We start from the raw sequence: 20,881 nt of genomic DNA on the forward strand, positions 1-20,881 counted from the left end.
ACGGGCAGAGCCACCTCCTCCCTAAGCCAGTACACATGCTCTCCCCGTCCTACCTGCCTGCCCAACTTCAGCAACTTTGGCAGCCCTGCCCTGCCCATCTCCCACCCACCTGTCCAGGTGCAGTTTCTGGGCCAAGGTCCGCCAGTCGGCGCCCCGGCTGCAGGGAGGGTCCAGGCTGGTAATGATCTTCTGCCGAATGAGGAAGGGGATCTTAAAGGCACTGGGGCCCACCAGGGCTGGGACCCCCCCTTCACTCTCCAGAGCCAGCAGCTCAGCAAACCTCGTGTCCTGGGTTGGGAGGGAGGGATGAAGGAGGAAGCACTTGTTAGAGCTGCTCGGCCTGCCACCCACCCCGCTCCTCCCATCTCCTCAAATCGCTACTCCGAAGCTCCCTGGCACAGGAGGCATCCTCCTATAGAAGAAGGTGGGCTTGGGAGGGGAGGCCACGGGTCCGGAGCCTTTCTGGCACACGGTTAGGGGGTGGTGCTGAGGCCCTGCCCACCCACCTTGGTGATGTTGAAGTTGATGTTGAAGCTCTGCCCGTCACCCTCTACCTGCCACACCCACACCTTGCAGGCCAGGTCACTGGTGCTGGGGCTGACACGCTCCAAGGTGAAGGTGCAGTGCAGATACTGCTGTGTGCCATTCCAGATGTGATAGAAGGGGATCTCCTGCCGGCGGTGCGGGAGGGGAGTCAAGGTGGTGAGAGGCAGCGGCATCACGGGTGCCCAGCCCCAGGTTCTGTGAGCCCGGCCCTACCTGGTAGCTGACCAGGAGCTTGCTCTTCCACAGGGAGCTGGGCACATCATGGACTGACAAGCGCAGGTTGTGGTAACTGTCCTTGAAGTGCAGTACACGGGGCTCCTGGATTAGCTGGCCCCCCAGCTGCTTCTCCAGCTGTACCACCTCCTGCAGTGCCCAGGGTAGGGTGGGATGGGGTGAGTGGGTGCTGGCAGAGCCTCCTCCAGTCCCCCCCGCCACAGGGCTGACTTCCGGCAGCTGCTACCTTGAGTGCGTCATGAGTGTCATGGAGGCAGTAGACCCGGATGTTGTACTCGAGGGAGGTGCAGGCCACAGGGGCGAAGAGAAGCAGCTTGAGGCGCTTGGCCGCCGCCACGCTGAGGGCCTCCCCGACCAGGGCGAAGCGGCCCAGCTGCTCCGTGAAGACGTAGCAGGCTCCAGCCTCCAGCTGGCAGTAATAGAGATGGGAGGGTGCCTCTTCGCCCAAGTGCAGTACATCCTGCAGGTGGTCCCGGGGGGTCAGGCCTGCCCAGCTTTACAGAGCCCCAAGGGGAAGGTGGGAGAGCAGTTACACAACTGCACAAAGGGATGGGCCAAGTGAGTGAGCCAGAGCCCAGGCTCCACTCTGAGACCGTGCTGGGGTGGGGGACAGGGGATGGCGGTTGAGGGATGAGAGTGATGAGGGAGGGACCTTGCTGGGGTGAGGGAGGGGGCGTGCGGTGGCTGAGGGTGACAGTGTTGCAGATGTGTCGCGAGGCGGGGTCTGCTTTTCCTGCTCACCTCCCAGCTGCCCTCGCAGGACTGCTTTTTGAGGCGCAGGCTCCAGCTGTCGGGGCTGGGCTCCCCGCAGTGGTCCATGGCCAGGATGACAGGGCGTGTGAGCAGTACTCCAGGGGGCCCGCAGCTAACGATGGGACTCAGCAGGGTCTGGCAGCCGGCTAGGGGCAACCTCAAGTGGGGAAGGATGGGCGGGGAGGGCAGGCGTCAGCGGCCAGGGAGCCTAGGCTGAGCTCACACCTGCCTTCCCTCCCGCCCGGCGCCCCCCCCCGCGACAAGGGCCCGCACCACACCTCACATCCTCCGGCCTGTGCAGCGCGAGGTAGACCTCGTAGATCTTTCCCCGGGGGATGGCGTCTGGGGGGATGAGAAGGCTGATTCCTGAAACGGAGCAAGCAGCAGGAGGGTGCTGAGTCACCGCAAAGCCAGGCTCTCTGGCCAGGGCCCTGCTTGGGCCTGGGCTGCCATCCATATGGGCCTGACCAGGCACCTCTGAGAGCAGCAGAGGGAACCCAGGTGGGAAGCACCTGGCTAGCCAGTCTGCCCTGGGCACCTGCTGTTCCAACCACTGGATGGTACCTGCACATAACCTGCTCTTCCCTCTGGTATCTGACCTCCTCCCCGCCCACCCCGTCCATGCAGCAGCAACACTCTTGCCCAGTGTGTGCTATATTCCTGGTGGTGCTGAACCAGGGCCCGAGGAGCACCTGCTGCCCCTCCCCCTTGGTCCTGGCTGCCTCCGGGACCCCCCCACCCTTGCCCTGCCCTTGCACATGGGCTGGCATTTAACACCGGCCAATCACAGCAGAGCTTCTTTGCCTGGACATCTCGCAGGGATAGCAAGTGTGTGCGTGTCTGCTGAGAGTAGGTGGGGGCAGGGTGAGAAGGGGGACAGCATGGTAGGACACAACGAGGACAGGGACCAGGGTGTCACGTTAGGGCAGGTGAGGAGTGGTCCTGTCCCAGGACATCAGGAGGGACAAGGAAAAGGGTGAAAACCCACAGCTTCAAGCCAGCAAGTCCAAAAGCAAACAGCCCCGCCGCAGAGGGGCTGACTATGAAGTGGGATGCCCGCCCCCCCGAGTTGTAGCCAACAAACCCCATGTGCAAGGGTGTGCCCTAAGACCCGTGATGGCAGCTGCCTCAGTCTGTCTCAACAGCCACGTATGGTGACACAAGGCAACGGCTGTGCAGGATGCCTCCCAGAATCAGCCTGTCCTCCACGATGCACAGCTACTTCCCAGGACACGGACGCCCTAGGGGAAGGACAGCACTGGGCAGGGTCAGCAGCTGCTACTCCCTTCACAGACCCGCACTGCCCGCCCGCAGGCAGCTGCTAATGAAGATGACAACTCCAGGGGTGGACACACACACACACACACACACTCAGTGCTCTCCAGCTTACAGTCCGCAGGCAGGTGCAGGGAAAGTAGGCCCACCTTGCCCATTTGATCTCTGCCTGTCTCACCTTCCCATCCTCACAGTGCCGGGAGTAATGCACTATCATCTCCTAGCCCCTGGGGGGCATGAGGTGCAGAGAGTGGAAGCCCAAGGGGACGGTGGTAGGTGAGCCAGTGGGAGGGGTCGGGGCGTGCCTGGGGAACCGGGAGTCACGTGCGGACGGATGAGCAAGTGCCTGCGTGAGGGAACAGGCCGCAGGGGCGGCTGTCCGGGCATACACCACCTCAATCTTGTCATGGGTGCTTTGCAGGGGGCTCAGGGTAGCCGGGTGTGAGCTGTGGGGGATGTGACAGACTCCATCTACATGGGGTGAAGGCTGCAAAGTAGTACCCAGACTGGGGGTGGGGTGGGCAGGAGACACGGCGTGTGAGGAGAGAAGCCACAGAGGACGTGGTGCAAGCCTGAGGCTGCCCTGGGGGGGTCTGTGAGGAAGAGCAGGAGGTCCAGGTGACCCCTGTTTTCTAGCTAGAGCAACCTAGATCGCGCTGTCCACCACGCTGGGGAAAGCAGAGAAGGAGGCCGCTCGGGCAGAGGAGGGTGGGAGATGGATCTGTTTTAGGCACGAGCAAGCTGGGGTGCCAAGAGATGCCCAGATGGACATGCCTGGGAGGTGGCTGCGAACACAGTGCTGGTGCAGGGCCAGCTGGGCCTGGGGTGGCGGAGTGGACACAATCTGTACAGACTCTGTGGCTGGAGCCACAGGGTGGGCGGGGCAGTGTGCAGGGCGCTGGGAGGAGACCGAGAAGGAGGAGGAGGAGGAGGCTCAGGAAAGCCGAGCGGGGGCAGGATGCCATGCCACAGGCAAAGAGCCGAAATTCCTCCAAAGGTGACCCCTGTCAGCATCTCTGGAGTCTGACAAGAGGAGACACGGAGAGACTTCTGGCACCCCCTCCTTCCCCAGCCCCACTGGACAGCTGTGCAAAAGACCCAGGTCGGCAGCCAGCAAGAGGGAGACAGGTGCAACCACAGCCCCATGTCAGCCGCCATGCCCTACTCCCTGCTGGGCTCTCTTGGCCCCCTTCCTTGTTGGCTTGGTTCAGCCACACAAGAAAGAGTGGGGGGAGTGGGAGGAATGGGATGGAGGGGGATTGCAGGAGGGGCGTCCAGACCATCCCTCTCTTCTCCAACAGAACAGCTGGGTCTCCTACAGCCCCCCAGATACGTTGGGGTCCCTCCAACCTGTGTTAGGGATCATTAGCCGGCCCCCGAGGAAGTTGAAGGTCCCATAGGCCATGTTGCTGGTGCCTCGGGGCAGGGAGCGGAAGTAGTTCTGGGTGGACAGGCGAGACACGAAATCCTCAGCCTCGGAGGTGGGCGAGCTGTGGTGCAGCGTGTGGCGGCCGCCCCCAAGGGGGCTGAGCAGGTGTCCATTGGTGAGCTGGAACTTGGGGCTGGACACGTCCTGCCGGGGACACAGGCTGCCCTGGTAGGTGGTGGTGGTGGTGCTGAGGTCCGGTTGGATGGTGAGCAGGTGGGGATTGTCTGCAGGGACAGAAGTCCGGGGGCTCAGAGGGCAGCGCCAGGGATTCCCCACGAGCACTGCCTTGGAGGTGGCAGGGGGTCTTACCTGCTTTGCTGGGCTTGATGCTGACGGGCTGAAAGCCGGAGGTCAGGATGGAAGAGTCAGCCACATCTGAGTCCAGCCCCTCCTTCTTGCGGCAGTAAACGAGGATGAGGACCAACAGTAGCAGGATGAGGCACACAGCCACAGCCACGAGGCCCACGTACAGGGCCACGTCCTCGGGGCCTGAGGCGGCTGTGGGGCAGAAGGGAGGAGCACATGGCCTTGGGCAAGGCAGGGATGTGGGGCTGGGAAGAGGAGGTCAGTGGGCTCCCTCCAAGGAGGATGAGGCGTCAGCACTTGCTGGGCACTGGACACTTGTGGCAGGGAGCCAGGAGTTAGCACGTGGGCAGCCCAGCCCTGCATCTGCCACAGCCTGGCCTGGGACTCGAAGCAGTTCACATCCCTGCACGCTGCAGGTTCAGGCTAAGGCCTCGAGGAGGGAAAGCATTGCTTCCCTGGGGCGGGGTGCGGTGGCAGTTGCTGAGGTGGTGTGCCAGGGGAGTTGGGGGCAGGAGATGAACACCAGGGATTCTCTCAAAGCAGGAGGCCATGACTGTAGTGTGCCCCAGAGTGAGGGTACCAGGCAGTGGGATATGGTGGGAGGTGGCAGGTGTAGGCTGGGGATTAAGGGGAGAGGGGCTGTGATGTCACTAAGTTGGCTCTCAGTGGACCATGACTGGTTCTCTTCAGAAGGATTGTGGTGGATTGGCTGGCCTCTCCCTGGCTCCCCTGGCCTCCCTGCCACTCCCAGGCACTTCCCTCTGTGATTATACCTGGATGTGGCCTTCCCAGAGCTGCTTGCCAGGCTGCCTGAGCCACCCAAATAGAACTCCTATATCACAAGGTAGCCAGCAGGTGTTCTGTCAGAGCCAGGGAAGCAGCTCCATGCCTGGGGCATCTGCTCCTGGCTACCGTAGTGCCCAGGCTGGCAGACAGGCAGGTCTTGGGAGGCCTCCTCTCTGCCTGCCTCCCCCAGGCCTCAGGGGGAGTGCCTGACTGCCTGGAGGAGGCGGTATTGATTTTAGAAGGGCTTTGCATAAGGGAAGAAATGTCCATCAGAAAAGAATTGACACAGATAATTAGGTTTTTAGTAGAAAGAATGGGGGAGGGTACCTTCTAGGGGGAAAAAAAATCCAACCAAGATCTTTAATTGTTAGTTATGGCCTTGTAATTAACAGGCCTCGTCAACCTGGCATCCCCATAGGAGTTGTGTGTGCACTGGGAGATGGATTTGGGGAATGTGGGCAGACGCATGTGTGTGGGCCAAGTGGGTATGCGAAGAGTGCTGGGCATGTGTGAGTGGGTGTGCATGAGATGAGATGGGGGGCTCCATGAGGGTCTGAGCTTGGAGGAGAGTGTAGCATGTGACATGGTAGGTCCCCCAAGAACCAGCAGCACCTCGCCAGGCCCCACTGAGCAATGGAAGTGCAGACAGGACTCACTGTGCACGCAGAGGTCGCTGGTGCAATTGCGGGTGTCCAGGTCGGCACCATGGCACTCCTCGCCTCCGTTGCGGGGCGCTGGGTCCGAGCACTCGCGGCTCCGCCAGTGGGTGCAGTCAAGCCCACAAGCCGACCACTTGCTCCACGGGCTCCAGCTGCCATCCACTATTCAAGAGATAGACATGGGCGAAGAGAGAGAAGACGGCATGGTCAACCCAGAGAGGCAGCCCCAGGCGATCTGCCAGTGGCTCTGACAGATATGGGGACCAAGCAGGCGACAACGCCAAGGCCGGGCCCGCTGATCTGCACGCCCTCTGGTGTCCAGCTGGCCGTGATGACGCATGCTCATGACGGGAGGCACAGAGGACACTGGGGGCTACTTGGCTTGTCGCCATGCCAAGGAGGCTGTCCTGGCCCTTGGACAGCAAGGACTCCTGGCCCCCCAAGGGCCCTTCTGATCCCTGGCCCAAGTAGATTCTGCAGCCCCAGGCTGACCTCAGCCCCTTGTGTCTTGGAACCTATCCCAAGCCCCAGCCCGTGCACAGCTTGAGCCTTGCCGCTGACCACTCTCTGCTCCCGACCCCTGCCTCCAACTGAGCCTGGCCCTGCGTGGCGGGCGGGTGGGATGGAGCCATGGCGGGCAGGCTGGTGGGCGTGATGGAGCCGAGACGCGGAGAGATGGCGTGGTGAGGAGCGATGCGGGAGGCGGCGGCCGCTGGTACCTGGGCACAGGGTGGCGCAGGCTGTTTTCTGGACATTCTGCCCCTCACAGAAGGCGCCCCCGTTGAGAGGCGCCGGGTTGGTGCAGCTCCGGCTCCGTTTCTGCCAGCCGCGCCCACAGCTGGCGCTGCAGACAGACCACTCGGTCCACGTCGACCACCCACCGTTCACTGGCCGGACAGAGAAGGACTGGGGTCAGGGAGCAGGGGCTGGGGGGGCCTTCTCTGACGTGTTGGCCCTGGGGATGGGACATGAGGGTGGGACACAGAGGGGCTGTCTGCGCTGGGTTGAGGAAGGAAGCCCCAGGGGCTGCCAGCCTGGAGCACCCGCTGCCCAATCCTCCCTTAACCTGGACGGCCAGGCCAGGCTTCAGCTGCTTGGTGGTGAGCCCAGTCTCTCACAGGGCAACTCCCAGCCTCCTCCACTGACTGCTCCTGGGTGGAGGCAGGGGGCTGTGGGTGGGGGGAGTCTGGGCCAGCTTGACCTCTGCTAGAAACATTGGGGTCATCTGTCACCTCTCTTGTTCCCTGACCTCTTCTGTGCTGTGCCTCCACCCACAGCTGTCCAGCCTGCACCCTGTCCTTTCCCACACCCTAGCCCAGCACCCCTCCTACCCTGGGACACACAGCATGCCAGGAGGCTGCTCAGCCAGGTGCCCCTGACTCCACAACCACTTTCCACCCTGCCAACCACAGGACTCCCACTGCGGCACCGCAGTGGCTGGGAAGACCCTCCACCCCACCAGTGGGTGCCTGGGGGCCCACCGTAGACGATGACAGCGGCTGAGGCGCTGCGTCGACGCGCCACGATGTTCTTGGCCACGCAGGTGTAGTTGGCCGTGTCGGCCAAGCGGGCCTGTCGCACCACCAGGCTGTGCTCCCGAGTGATGTACACGTTGGGGTCCAGAGCCGGGTCCACCGGGTCCTCGTTCCGCAGCCACTCCACCTGGGGAGGAGCCAGGCCACTGCAGGCGGCCCACACGGGCCAACCCAAACAGAGGTGGGGGTGAGGCAGGTGGATGGGACTGGAGGCCGGGCAGGTGGAGATCAGGGAGTCCTGCCCACTGTGCAGTAGGCATGGGAACCCCATGCTCACCTCGGCTGGGGGGATGCCCTCTGGCGGGCGGCAGGGTAGCACAATGCCCTGCTCTAGGGACACCTCCTTGGCCAGCGGTTCCTGTTCAAAGTTCTTGCGCAAATCTGCAAGAAAGACAAGTGTGTCCCCGACAAGCACTGTGCCCAGTCACTCAGTCTTGCAGCATGTGGCAAGAGGGAGCACGAATCACCCGGGGGTAGGGGTATGGCAGTGGCAAGGGCTGTGGCCATAGGCACTATTTCCATCTCTCAAGACAGTGCTGTGAGGTGTTCTCAAATGCCTCCTCCAGGAAGCCTATTGCCCTGTTTGCCGGTGACAGTCCCTCCCGCTCCCCAGGGTCCACTGGGACTCACAGGCGATGCGGATGTAGGCTTTCTGGCTCTTGGTGGTGCCTGAGGAGCTCCATGCCACGCACTGACACCAGTACTCCTCCAGCCCAAACACCTTCTCCACCTGCTGCCTCGAGACATTGATGCGCACCTCCATGGCGGGCAGCCCTGCGGGCAGGAGGGATGGCTGGCTGGGCGGGGCACCACGAAGCTCCTCCGCAGTATGTGGGATCCCTGCCTTGCCCATCACCTCTGGCGGGGTGCTGACTCAGGGCAACGCCTGTCTGGGCTGTGGGGTGCGGCTAGGGAGAGGTCTGGGCGCACTGGCCTTGTGTCTCCTGCAGGTCAAATGTGGGCACTTCACCTCCCCTTACTGTCCTCTGTGACCCAAGGCCTGGCTCCCTGTCACACTCCTGAGGACTTCTGTTGTGACTTGGGGCACAGTATTAGCCTGCAGGGAGCCCAGAGCCCTGTTCTGTGAGGCAGATGGCTGAGGTGTAGCCCTTTGTGAGTGAGGGAGCCGGGAGGCGGCACTGGGCCCCTTCCTTGGGGGGATGAGCAGGTGGATAATGTAATAACACCTATTAACAATTACAGTGAAAGCCTTCACACGGAAGGTAATAGACCCCTGGGACTAAGCAAGGCCTTTACCGATGGGATCCCGTCCCACACTCGTCCATGGATGGTACTGTTCCCACTCTCTGGTCTGCAAAGAGGGGGCCGCACAAACTCGCATAGGCCTACAGGACCCCAGGAGGGGCTGGCTTACCCGAGCTGCGGGGTGGGGGTGGGGAAGCCTGTACAGTTCAGCTCCCACACTCTGCCACCCGCTGCACCCTGACAGCAGGGGATGCCGGGCCAGCCCCAGAGACCCTTCTGTCTACCCAGCAGGGAGATGCCAGTCACCCCCACCCCCGTCTGCCCCTCACCCCTCACTCCTGTCTATAGCCACAACCAGTGTCCCCAAGAGTGAGAAAAGATTGTTTCCAACTGTCTCCTCCTCCTGACCCCAATTTCCCTCGGGTCATTGGCTTATCAGAAAGAGAGAGGGGGGCCTGCAGCCAGTGTGTTTCCATTGTTAACAGAGAAATTCAATTAGGGCTGCGAGCTCAGAGAGGCAGCTCAGAGAGACCAAGCTGCCTTCTTCATTTCTCCCCCTGCCCCTCCCTGCATCTCTCCCTAGCTGTGGCTCAGCCTCTCATCTCACCCCTGTCCTTTTCCCTGTCACCAGCTGGCTTCACAGGCATGGAAGTGTCCCCTCTGGCTGCGGTCACCATAGCTAGGTCGTTGGGCTTTTCTCCCACTCTCCCTTTGCTACCCCATGAGGCACCGAGGCCCTGCACCTGCGGCTGACCCGCATGAGGTGGCCCCACAGGATCCGCGCACAGGACAAGCCCAGGCATCAGCTGCCACAGGTGTCTTGGGGAGAGAGGTCTTAGTTGAGAACAAGTTGTGGCTGGAGAAGGTCTTTCCCTCCCCCATCCCTTTTCTCCTCTCAGCCTCTGGGGCACATCTCTTGCCCTGGTTGGACGGGTTTTTCTGCGCTGCCCAGGGCACCCACCACCAGTGCCCAGGAGAACAGTTTGGGAGACTGGCACTAAATTTAAGTTTCCTTCCTTTTCCCTTTGTCCTCTCTTACCCCTGTCCAGCATTAATGGTGGTCACGACTGCAGTGACTTCCCAGCTGGCCCGAGAAGGAGACTCTTGGGCCCCCAAAGCTGCAGGAGGGCCCTGAGCAGAGGTGGGTGAGGGACCAGACCCTGCCCTGCTGGACCTCTGACTGGGAGGCACGCCCTCTGCCCCAGAGCTCCTTCAGCACCTGGTACTGGGAGCAGTTCCCAGGTACACCGCGATCTGTACAGAGTGGACACGTGTGAGCAGGTGGCAGGCTTGGGGAATGACCATAGGAAGGCAGGGTGGTGGTGGCGGGGTGGTGTACCAGGTTGGCTGCCCTGAGGCATGTGGGCACGCTGAGGATTCTTGGCAGGGTTGTTGGCTGGGGTGTGAGGTTGAGCTGGGGTTTGCTCTCTCAGTTTCTCATCTGTTTAAAACACAGTAAAGTGCCCCCCTGCTGGACTCCAAAGGTGGGTTTTTGCAAATTTCAAGCTCCTGTTGGTGATGGGGTCTGTCCATCACACCCCAGCCCCATATACAGAGTGAAGACCATGGATTTGGGCAAAACTCCTACGCCTGCCGCAACTGGCTGACTCCAGGATGCATGTGGGCAGGCTTTCTGGTCTGTGTGGCCACATGGTGCCCCCGTCATCTGCGGGTGGGCTGGTAAGGAAAGCCTCTTTCTGCTACAAGGCACGCACTGGCTTTGTGTTGAAAGATCAATGAGATCAATGGTAATTCAGAAGTGTCTGCCGTGGGAGGCCTAAGGTTGAACGCTCTGGGTAGCAGCGGGCCGGTAGCTACAGGTGGGAGGTGGCCCTTCCAGCTCTGCTTGTCAGCCTGGCCTGAATGGCACAAGCCCAGGGGAACCTGGCCAGCGAGCCTGCTTCGAGGTCTGGCCCAGACCTATGATTGCTCATTCAGGTCAGGGCCTGGGTAACAGCCAAACCAGCCAAATCAGGCATGCCAAGACCTGGGGTAGCAGACAACAAGTGCTGTTCTAGGGCTTTTCAGCAGGTTCCAGATCCTCAAAGCTGGAGTTTTCTCCATGTCTCCTGCTCTTGGCCTGGGGCCCTTGCCTCAAGGGTGGGAAGGCTCGTTGTGCCACAAAGTGGCTTTGTGTGTGGGCGAGAGGAGGCGAGGAGAGGGGACAGGAACTGCCTGGCACTGACCACCAGCTGGGTGTGTAAGATCTCAACCTCTCCCTATGAACGAGCAAGGGGGTTCGCCATCTTCCCATTTTACAGCTTCAGTAAATTGAGGTCGGATGCAGGGAGGGACAAGGGGTTGCGATTCAGACCCTCCCACCTGACCCGTAAAGCTGCCGTGCTGACACTTCTGGTCCTGGCATCCAGAACTTTCTTGGGCCATAGTTGGCACTGCCATTCTCCATCTCCCTCCCCGGAGGAGGGAGCCAGAGCTAGGTCACTTGCATAAGAGCTGAATTCCTGGGCCCGGTGGCGTGGCCTAGCGGCTAAAGTCCTCGCCTTGAACGCCCCGGGATCCCATATGGGCGCCGGTTCTAATCCCGGCAGCTCCACTTCCCATCCAGCTCCCTGCTTGTGGCCTGGGAAAGCAGTCGAGGACGGCCCAATGCATTGGGACCCTGCACCCGCGTGGGAGACCTGGAAGAGGTTCCTGGTTCCCGGCATCGGATTGGCGCGCATCGACCCGTTGGGGCTCACTTGGGGAGTGAAACATCGGATGGAAGATCTTCCTCTCTGTCTCTCCTCCTCTTTGTATATCTGGCTTTGTAATAAAATAAATAAATCTAAAAAAAAAATAAAATAAAAAAATAAAAATAAAAAAAAGAGCTGAATTCCTGTACCCAGCACAGAGCCGGGCACTGGGCAGGTACTCGGCTCATGCACGAGGACCACAGAGAACAAACTGCAAGCAGCAGACAGGCAGAAGGCCAGGGAAGCACAGGGCTCTGGGGCCTGGCCAGGAAACGCTTACCCAGAGAAGGGGCAAGAGGGAGCCAGGAGACCACCCCCTGTCCTCTAGAGCTCCACTGAGTGCACAGAGACCAGTGATGGCAGACGTGGGGGTAGGTGGGTGAGGGGCATGACTGCTACACCCTTTGGGGGCCCAGGACCAGTCCTAGTTGAGGCTTCAATCTCCTTGGCAGGTGCTTCTAAGAATGCAGCCCTCTGCTCTCTGGATTATCCCCCAGAACCTCTCCAGGCACCGCCCTCCTCCAGGCTCCCTTTGCCAGGACTGGGTCTCCCATAGCCTGCTCAGGTTCCCAGGGCCTCTAAGAGTGAGCCCCCACCTCCCTGTCACCTGTGTGCCAGGCTCACTTCCAGGTAGCTTGAAGGCCCATCCCGGGGCTCCTCCTCCTTGGAGCCCCAGCCCCTTTCCTGGCCCAGTGTCCGTGTTTGTCCCCACTGCACTGCGGCCCTTTCCAGGGAAGCCTTCCTCCTCTTCCTCTCCCTGAGCAATCCTCACACCTTCCTCCATCCGTGCAGCACCTCCCCCAAGCAGCCTCTCTGGGTTTCCTGGGCAGCCTCGATCCTATCTCCTCTGTCTGCGTGGGACTTTGGGGGGCTGTCCCCAACAGGTAGGGGGTGCTCAGGGAACATGGGAATGAAGGAAGGCATGCTCAGAAGAGACGATCTCCAAGTGTGTGGGACTCATTGCCTGTAGCGCCCTTCCCTGTGTGGGCATCTCTTGCCTGGATGCCCTGGCTCGTCCCTGCTGCCCCACCACTCCCTGGTGCCCCTGGGGAAAGGTCTCCCTTTCATTCTCCCACTGAGCTAGCGAGGAGTGGGGGCTCCTGGAGGCCTCTGTGTGCACACACGGGCTCCCAGCCGTGACACTCCTGCCCGGCTTGGTGGTTCGGGGGGTGCTTGGACACCCTTCCACCCTTGCCACCTGCAGGTGGAGCAGGTGTCTAGCGGGTTGCCCCTGTCTGGCCTCACCACTGCTGCTGTCCGTGCTCCTCTCAATCACGTGGTCCACCTGGCGCACCCACTCCCCGTTGCACTTGAAGAAGATCTGTGTGGCAGGCATGGCCTTGCACACCAGCAGCACCGGCTTGTTCTTGACGATGTACACGTCTTCGGGCTCCACTAGGAAGTGGGGAAGCAGCTCAGGATTGCCACCAGGCACGGGGTTGGCCACCGTGGCGCTCTGCTGGGCACCTGCGGTGGAATCAGAGACGGCAGGTAAGCCCTGTGCTCCCCAGGGCAGGGACACAGCTTGGAACACACCCCGGGGCAGAGGTGGGGGGAGTGAGGTTGGCCCGCCTCCTGAGCCTCAGGGTCCTCCTTGCAAAACCGGGCAGAAGGGGCTGACACAGTGCCTCAACAGGCTAACCCTCTACCCGCAAGTGCCAGCATCTCTGGCTGCTCCGCTTCTAATCCAACTCTGCTTACGACTGAAAAGGCGGCAGAGGCTGGTGCTTGGGACCCTGTACCCGTGTGGGCGACCAAGAGGGGGCACCTGGCTCAGCTCTGGCTGTTGCAGCCATCTGGGGAGTGAACTAGTAAATGGAGGATCTTTCTCTCTGAAAATCTACCTTTCAAATAAAAATGAATGAAAGTGTGTGTGTGTGTGTTTTAAGAAAAGAAAAAGAAAAACGGGCAGAAACAGCCCATAGGCTACAGAAACAGGGGCCGGGGAGAGGGGGTGCAACCTCAGGAGGCAACTTTTCCCCTTTTGCTGTGGGAAAAGTTCAGAAGGAAGACCCAGACTGTGGACCCCCAACTCCCACCCCCAAACCCAGGGGAAGCTGAAGGGGGCTGGGCAGCCTGGCAGGGGAGCCCTTTGAATTGCTGCGAGGGGGCCCGGCTGCGTGGCCTAGCGGCTAAACTCCTCGCCTTGAAAGCCCTGGGATCCCATGTGGGCGCCGGTTCTAATCCCGGCAGCTTCACTTCCCATCCAGCTCCCTGCTTGTGGCCTGGGAAAGCAGTTGAGGACAGCCCAATGCATTGGGACCCTGCACCCGCATGGGAGACCTGGCAGAGGTTCCTGGTTCCCAGCATCAGATTGGCGCGTACCGGCCCGTTGCGGCTCACTTGGGGAGTGAAACATCGGATGGAAGATCTTTCTCTCTGTCTCTCCTCCTCTCTGTATATCTGGCTTTCCAATAATAATAAAATCTTTAAAAAAAAATATGAATTGCTGCGAGGGCAGGGGAGCTGCTCCAGGTACAACTACGGAGTGAACAGAGTGAACCAAGGGAGAAAGGCGAGCTGGTGGGGGTGCATACTGGAGGGCTATCTGGAGGAGGAGTCCTTGGCAGTGCTGCTACCAGGCCTGAGTTCCCAGGCACATGCAGGCAGCAAGGGCAGGCTGGGAGCTGGGAATCTGATGGAGGGCCCCAGGCCCTGGGCACTCTCTGCAGGAGACTTGAATGTGGTTTCCTTCTCATTGTAGTTGAAAACCACAATCATCCCACAGGGCACTCGTGTGCGTGTGTGTGTATGTGCTGTCTCGCTGTGCAGGTCATTGGCTCTGGGATGTGTGTGTGTGTGTGTGTGTGTGTGTGTGTGTGTGTGTGTGTGTGACTGCGCAGGTCATTGGCTCTGGGATGTGTGTGTGTCACTGTACAGGACATCGGTTCTGGGATCCAGTGGGAAGTGACCCCAGGAGCAGGCTGACTGGTCAGTTCCACCACTGGTGCCCCTGAGAGGAGGTGGGTGCCCCCACCCAGCCTTGCCCTGCCTCAGGGACCCTGTAATTCCCCCCTCCCCCGCAGGACATGCTTAACAGTGAATGGGGTCCTGGCACAAAGGAGGGGGGATTGGAAGGTGAGCTTCTGAGACCTGGGGGAGGTAGGGGCTTTGTGAGAAAGAGACCGGGTCCACCCACAGAGTCCACAGTCCCCCTCCCATGGCTGGCCTTTTGGGCTCCCCCCTCCCATCGGCATCCAGAGCCCACCCAGGGTTCTCAACAGTAACGTTGACCCCCAGGACCCGGCCCCTCCCCCACCCAACCTGCCCAGGGCAGGCTGCCCCTTCTCTTCTGGTGCCCCGGCTCTTTCTTTCCACAAAGCAGGCCTGCACCCCAACCCCGGCAGGTGTCCCAGAGGGCCATTGCAGGCTGGGCTGGGCCTGCTTCCAGGGCTCCACCTCAAGCCTGTATCCTTGATGGCAAGGTGGGGGAGAGGTGCTGTGAGGCTTGGTGAGTGTGAGCTGCTGGCAGCACCCAGGGGTGTCACTCTCACCAGGTAGGGAGCAGGGCACTCACAGGGAGGCCAGGCACGGAGTTGGCAGTGCCTCAGGGCACAGGGGCAGAGTCTCTCAGAGGCTTGTGGTGGGTGTCTGTCAGCAGTGAGTCTGCCCTCTTTCAGAAAGAGGGCGCCCTGCCTAAGCCCAGCCCTGGGCTCGTCCCTACCATCCCTGCGGTTTGTGCTGTGGGCTCGGGAAAGTGAGGGCGTGGACGGAGGTGGGGCGGCCTCAACCCTCACACATGGGGAATGGAGGCCCGACCCCAGCTCCGACCATGGATGCAAAAAGTGTGGGGCAGGGGCAGGGCCCCTCCCATGACCCGCTGTGGCTACTCAAGGTCACTGCCAGGGGCCAGCCCTGGCCCAGGCAGGGGGCTCCACTGAGTCTGCTTCTCCATAGGGTTCAGGCCTCCCAAGTCTGACAGAATGGTGCAGCTGGGGTGGGGGGGAGTAGGGATGCAGGGGTGGCACAGGGAGTGGGTATGCCCCGCCCCCAGCCTCTCTGTCCATAAGCGTACCCAGCACTGCCTGCTTCGGCCGCCCGCTGAACCCTGTGCCATGCCTCATGTCTGCATTTAACTGCTAATGAAAAATAAATGTACTGTGACCAATAAGGGACATAGCTCACTTCTCCAGGGCCTCCGTCACGCTACGCTGCCATGGCCTCCCCCACCTTGGGAGGGGGGCACTTCCTGGGTGGCCCCAGGGGGCACTCTTCAGGCTGCAGCTCTGCCCTCTAGCAAGGACATGCGAAGGCCAGCACTGGGCAGAATGGTGGGGTGCAAGTCCTATCAGGGGTCCCGTGGGAACTCTGAGCTGCTGTGCTCTGTCACCTCAATCTTGTGGTTGGCACCTGAGACCCGACCATCCCGCCCCCCCCCCAGGGTGCCAGTCAGGCCTCTCACCTGAACACAGGTGCAGCAGGGCCATGGAAGGGCCTCTCTTCTACCCACTCCTACACCGAGTAGGGCCGGCCCTGGACTGTGATGCTGTGAGCTTTCTGCAGAGCTGCTGGGGCTCTGCCACCTGCTGCCGCCTCGCCCTGGGCCCCATGGCTGCCAGTGTCACGGCCCGCATGGCTTCCATGGAGGCATCAGCCCTCTCCTGCACACTCACCTGTCCCCCAAGACCCTACCAGCCCACCCCAGCTCTCTGCCCGCTCCTCCTCAACATCTAGCATCTGCCTACCTTCTCTCCAGAAGGTGGCCCCAGCATGGCTCCCCTCCCTCGGCCTGCCTCCCCCACACCAGTCCTCTCTGGGCGGTGGATTTCATCACAGCTGGGGGTTGCAGGTGGCATCCCCACCCTCGCTGCAGAAGGAGCAGGGCCCCTGGCTCCATCCCCAGCTTCGCTTAGCCCTGGTTCCTGCAGGTTCCTCCATCAGGCCCGGGCATGACCTCCCTACTCGCACACTGTGTGGCCTCACTACCCGGCAGTCGGAGAGGCATCCCATCCGTCAGCAGGTTCCGCAGGGGCCTTTGGCTCCCAGAACTGCAGGCAGGCTGTGCCATGGGAACGGCCCCTCCTCCCCGGAGTAAGGGGATCCCTGGGTAGCTAAGCATGAGACCTGTGTCCCCTTCTTCCTAAGCCACGAAATGTCCCCATTCACTCAAATGTGAGTACCACCCTGTGTCAAGAACCCTACCAGGCACTGTGACAACCCTGATGAGACCACACAGGCCCCTTTCAGATGCCCACGAGGCTGACAGAAGGTAAAAGGGGTGGGGCCTCACTGTGGCACAACCGGCTAAGCCTCCACTTGCAGTGCCAGCCATCCCACATGGGTACTGCTTTGGAAGCTGGCTGCTCCACTTCGCATCCTATTTCCTGCTAGTGCTCCTAGGAGAGCAGTAGAGGATGGCCCAGGTGCCTGGACTCCTGTGCCTGCATAGGAGACCTAGACGAGCCTCCAGCTTCCAGTGAGGCCAGCTTGGGAGTTTTTAGGGTAGACTAAGATGTTGGGGGCTGTGTGCAAGGCCTGGCCTGACCTCCCTGCAGGGGTGCCGTGAGTGTCCAGTGGCTCCAACTGTGGTGAATTCAACCCTCCTGGTCAGCTAGGAAGATCAGCCAGCACTGCCTTCTCCAGGAGGCCCTCCTGAATTCACGCCACACTGTCCTTAGCCCCCGTCCCCCTACCCCGAGCCCCCCTCCAACACACATCCAGGACTGGGAAGGCTGCATCTACCCTGAGGTCATAACTTGCATGGGGTAGGAGCCCAGGTCTGGCTCCTGGATGGAGTGTTTGTTCAATGACTGACCTTCCTTTCTAGATTGTTGGGCTTGCCCCAGAGTGGCCTATCCCCTCGGGGAGACATGAGGAGGGAGCAGAGCTCTCTTCACAATCATGAGCAGTCAGGGGCTCCTGGACACCCATCCGTGGTCACTTCTGGCTACGCTGCTGCCTTTTCAGGCTCCCCCTCCCCCACCTGCACCCCAGGAGGGTGAGACTTGCCTAGGTGGCTCTGAGGCCCGGGTGGGTGTGAAAGCGCTTTCAAATGTTTTATTTTTAAAAGTCCCACGGAACTATGAGGTGTGATTAATCGAGCTATTAACAAACTCAGTGAGGCCTCCATCCCTGGGAGCAGGGAGGCGGACTGGGGGGCAGGGTGTCACCTGGCCTCCTCCCAGAGCTGCCAGCGCCTTGCCAGCCCCCATTGCCACCTGCTCCTCTCATCTGCCCAGCAGCTCTGGGTGAGGGGTGGGCACTGCATCCCCTCATTGCAGACTGCCTGCTTGGGGAGCCTCATGGCAGCCTCTCCCCATCCCCAGGAGTTGGTGGTGGCACCCTGGAGGTCATAGGGCCAGGCGGGGAGAGGAGAGTGCCGGGGGGGCTGTTACTTTTCCCCAGCACTCGAGCCCGTGCTGTCCTCCCCCGCCCCCACCCTGGGCTGCACCCGTAACACCCAGACACACCTGCAATTCCTCGAGGGCTTTGGCATCACTCTTGCCAGGCTCGGCCTCCCTCCTGCTTTCTGGCTAACAGCATCTGATTTTCTCCTGAGATCAGGACCAGAGCCCCAGGCCTGACCCCCATTCAGGCTGACTCCCCCGCCCCCACGCTCCCTGTTGGTTCCCATGCAGACATGCAGGCCACCCCACCTGAGCAGTGGGGCCCCAGGATCTGGCGCTCGTACTTTGGAAGACAGAAGCTCCCTGCTGATTTCTGGCCACAGAGCCCTGGAGCTGCAGACCACCAGCAGGGGGAGGGCCTGTGGGCCACAGTGAGCCAAGGGCAAGGTGGGGGAATGTTCACAGGTCTGGAGCAGCAGCTTGGGAATGGCAACAGCCAGAAGAGAGAAGCCAACTTCTGGCATCTGGGGTCTAGGGTCCCCCCTCCCCGCCCCAACCTCAAGGCACAGCAAACCCCATTCCTAGGCACACAGACCAAGGTCTCACTCACTTAGCTGGAGCCAGCTTGGAGTGGAGGGTAAGAGCAATTGTCCATGTGCCCAGCTCAAACATCACCTCCTCTGAGACGCCTGCCCTGACCACCAGGCTGAGCTGGCCACACCTCCTCAGAGAACCTTGCTCAAAAATCGCCCTGGCTCCCTTGATGTTCTGTCTGCCCCCTCGATCAGGTGCTGGCATTCCAAGAGCAAGGCCACGCCCTGTGGCTGCGCTGGCCCTGCGCACAGCCTGGCCCGTGCTGACTCACAGGGAGTGCCCAGTGTGTGCTGAATGCATGTTGAACATCCATCCCTGGACCGGGACCAGAGCCCAGAAACCAAGGGCTGGAGGTAGAGGACACGACTCCAGTTTGGCTGCAAACCAGCCCTGCTTTGCTCCAAGCTGGCGCTCATTCAGACGACTCAGCCGGCAAGGAGACAGACGGAAAAGCTGATGCAGCTGTGCAGGGCCCCGGAGGCGGCTGGGAGGAGGTGCTGGGCTGTCTGTGGGAATGCAGGGGGTGCAACGTAGGCCTTGGGGTACCGTGGCGAGCTGGTGGGTTTTCAGATGCAGGGGGATGGGACCACCTGTGCAGCCTGAGCCGGCTGTGTGGGTTATTATTTTTAAACATGGACACGTGTGCCCTGTGCCAGCAGGTTCTGAAAAGCAGGGGCAGGCTCTGCACTGGTTGAGGGGAGGGAGAGTGAGGGGGTGAAGGGCAGAGGGGTGCTGGGAGGGCAGGGGCGCTCCATACCCCCACTTGTGCCCAGCATTTGGGCACACATTAGGAGCTGCGTGGTGCCAGGTGGCAACTTGCAGACAGACGGTGTGTGCCTGGAGGTGACCCTTGGAGGGCACCGACCTGGAGCAAGAGGTCGCAGGACCCCTTAGACACCAGACAGAAGAGCCTGCACTGCCCACCCACCAGCAGCTTCCCAGGGGATGTGAGCCCCACCAAACATCCCTGTGCGAGCTACCTGTGTCCACAGCCTCCCCCGGCATGTGTGTGAAACGGGTACACAGTGCTGACCCCACACAGAGATCAGGGAGGGTTAGGCATGCGGCCTGCCCCCTCGCAGCCACCTGCCGCCCCAGGAAAAGGGTCCTTGGTGAGCAGGGACAGCGCCGACACCAGCTTCCCTGTGCCCAGCGCGTGCTGACCAGATGAGGGACGGGACAAAGACGGGGGTGACTGTGACGGGGTCGACTGTGATGGGGTCCCAGCACCCACAGTGTCACCAGAAGGCAGGGTTGTTCCCCCTACCCCGCCCCGACCTGAGTTCATCCCTCACATTCAGACGCTGCACTCTGGTTTCCATGGAAACGCACACGTGTAAGTGTCACGGAAGCCCAGCCACCTCCCTGGGATGGCAGGAAAGTCACCCTCCTCCCCAGTGAGCTCCAGGGACCTGGTCACAAGGACAGGCACAGGCCCCTAGAGGAGGACACAGCGACTACTGATGCGGAGACCAGTGTGGCGGATGGTCACGGAGTTTCTTCCCTCAGCTCTTTAGATCCATGTGGCACTCAGGACATGCAGAAGGCCATGGGACCCACAAAAAGCTTTTGCCAAACAATCCTCCTAGGCTGGTGTCTGACCCTGCCTCCTCTCTGCCCTCTAGCCTCCTCTCCTTCCGCTCCCATCTGCCCCCATCTGTTTCTCAAACTCTCCCTGCTGTGCAATGGCTCAATTGCCTCATCCTCCCCCTGCAAACGCCTGGATCCCATATGGGCACCGGTTCATGTCCCAGCTGCTCCACTTCCCATCCAGCTCCCTGCTTGTGGCCTGGGAAAGCAGTCGAGGACGGCCCAAAGCCTTGGGACCCTGCACCTGTGTGGGAGACCGAAAAGAAGCTCCTGGCTCCTGGCTTTGGATCAGCTCAGCTCTGTCCTTTATGACCATTTAGGGAGTGAATCAGCAGAAGATTTTTCTCTGTGTCTCCTTCTCTGCAGATATGCCTTTCCAACGATAATAAATTGAAAAAAAAAAAAAAAAGAAACCCTCTCCCTCCTGACCTCACCTCAGGGCCTTTGCACCTGCTCATCCCGCTGCCTGCAGCACAACAGCTGCCCTTCTGGAACCCCTTAGTTCTCACTCTGCTCTGACCTCTTCAAAGAGATCCCTCCAGGAGGCCCTCTGTCCCCCAGCCCCCGCCCATCCCATTGCCAGTTCCTGTTGTGCCACTATTACTGGACATCATCTTGCCCTGGCACTCATTCGACGAGCTCCCTCTTCCCTTAAGCCAGGCCCTGACAGCAGGGACCTCATCTGTTACGCTCACTGCCGCAGTCCGGGCACACGGCCAGGGCCAGGCCCAGGTGCTCCAGTGTGCACCACTGATACACAGCCCTGGGCAGCTCCACCTGCGCCGCTGCCGGCACACCAGCCCCACCAGCACAGGGACCTGCAAACTCCCAGGATGTGGGGGGCAGAGCTTCGAGGGGGTGGGACCACACCCAAGGCCCCCTGCCTGCAAGGGGCCTCGCCTTAGGCCAGAGAAATAGTTAATAAAGCTGAGGTCTAAATAAGCATTTGATTAACAAACGATAAAATAGCTATTGTGTCCCCGAATTA

At 60.9% G+C, this 20,881-nt stretch overlaps 1 protein-coding gene across 2 annotated transcripts in view; it reads right to left on the minus strand.

The window, feature by feature from the left end:
* UNC5A (unc-5 netrin receptor A) overlaps positions 1 to 20,881 on the minus strand; it is a 57,274-nt gene that overhangs the window by 1,305 nt on the left and 35,088 nt on the right. The window contains exons 2-15 of one of the 2 annotated variants that reach the window (XM_058677429.1): positions 12,668 to 12,889; positions 8,154 to 8,297; positions 7,801 to 7,904; positions 7,470 to 7,650; positions 6,708 to 6,875; positions 5,986 to 6,150; positions 4,547 to 4,735; positions 4,159 to 4,461; positions 1,812 to 1,899; positions 1,522 to 1,690; positions 1,007 to 1,240; positions 760 to 909; positions 507 to 671; positions 110 to 288 (exon numbers count right to left, since the gene is read on the minus strand). In XM_058677429.1, coding sequence (XP_058533412.1) covers positions 110 to 288; positions 507 to 671; positions 760 to 909; positions 1,007 to 1,240; positions 1,522 to 1,690; positions 1,812 to 1,899; positions 4,159 to 4,461; positions 4,547 to 4,735; positions 5,986 to 6,150; positions 6,708 to 6,875; positions 7,470 to 7,650; positions 7,801 to 7,904; positions 8,154 to 8,297; positions 12,668 to 12,889 — 2,461 coding nt within the window. The remainder of the gene's footprint in view (positions 1 to 109; positions 289 to 506; positions 672 to 759; positions 910 to 1,006; positions 1,241 to 1,521; positions 1,691 to 1,811; positions 1,900 to 4,158; positions 4,462 to 4,546; positions 4,736 to 5,985; positions 6,151 to 6,707; positions 6,876 to 7,469; positions 7,651 to 7,800; positions 7,905 to 8,153; positions 8,298 to 12,667; positions 12,890 to 20,881) is intronic. The other variant, XM_058677428.1, reaches the window with a different exon arrangement.

The sequence above is a fragment of the Ochotona princeps genome, chromosome 19 (assembly GCF_030435755.1).
Source record: "Ochotona princeps isolate mOchPri1 chromosome 19, mOchPri1.hap1, whole genome shotgun sequence".
Lineage (NCBI taxonomy): Eukaryota > Metazoa > Chordata > Mammalia > Lagomorpha > Ochotonidae > Ochotona > Ochotona princeps.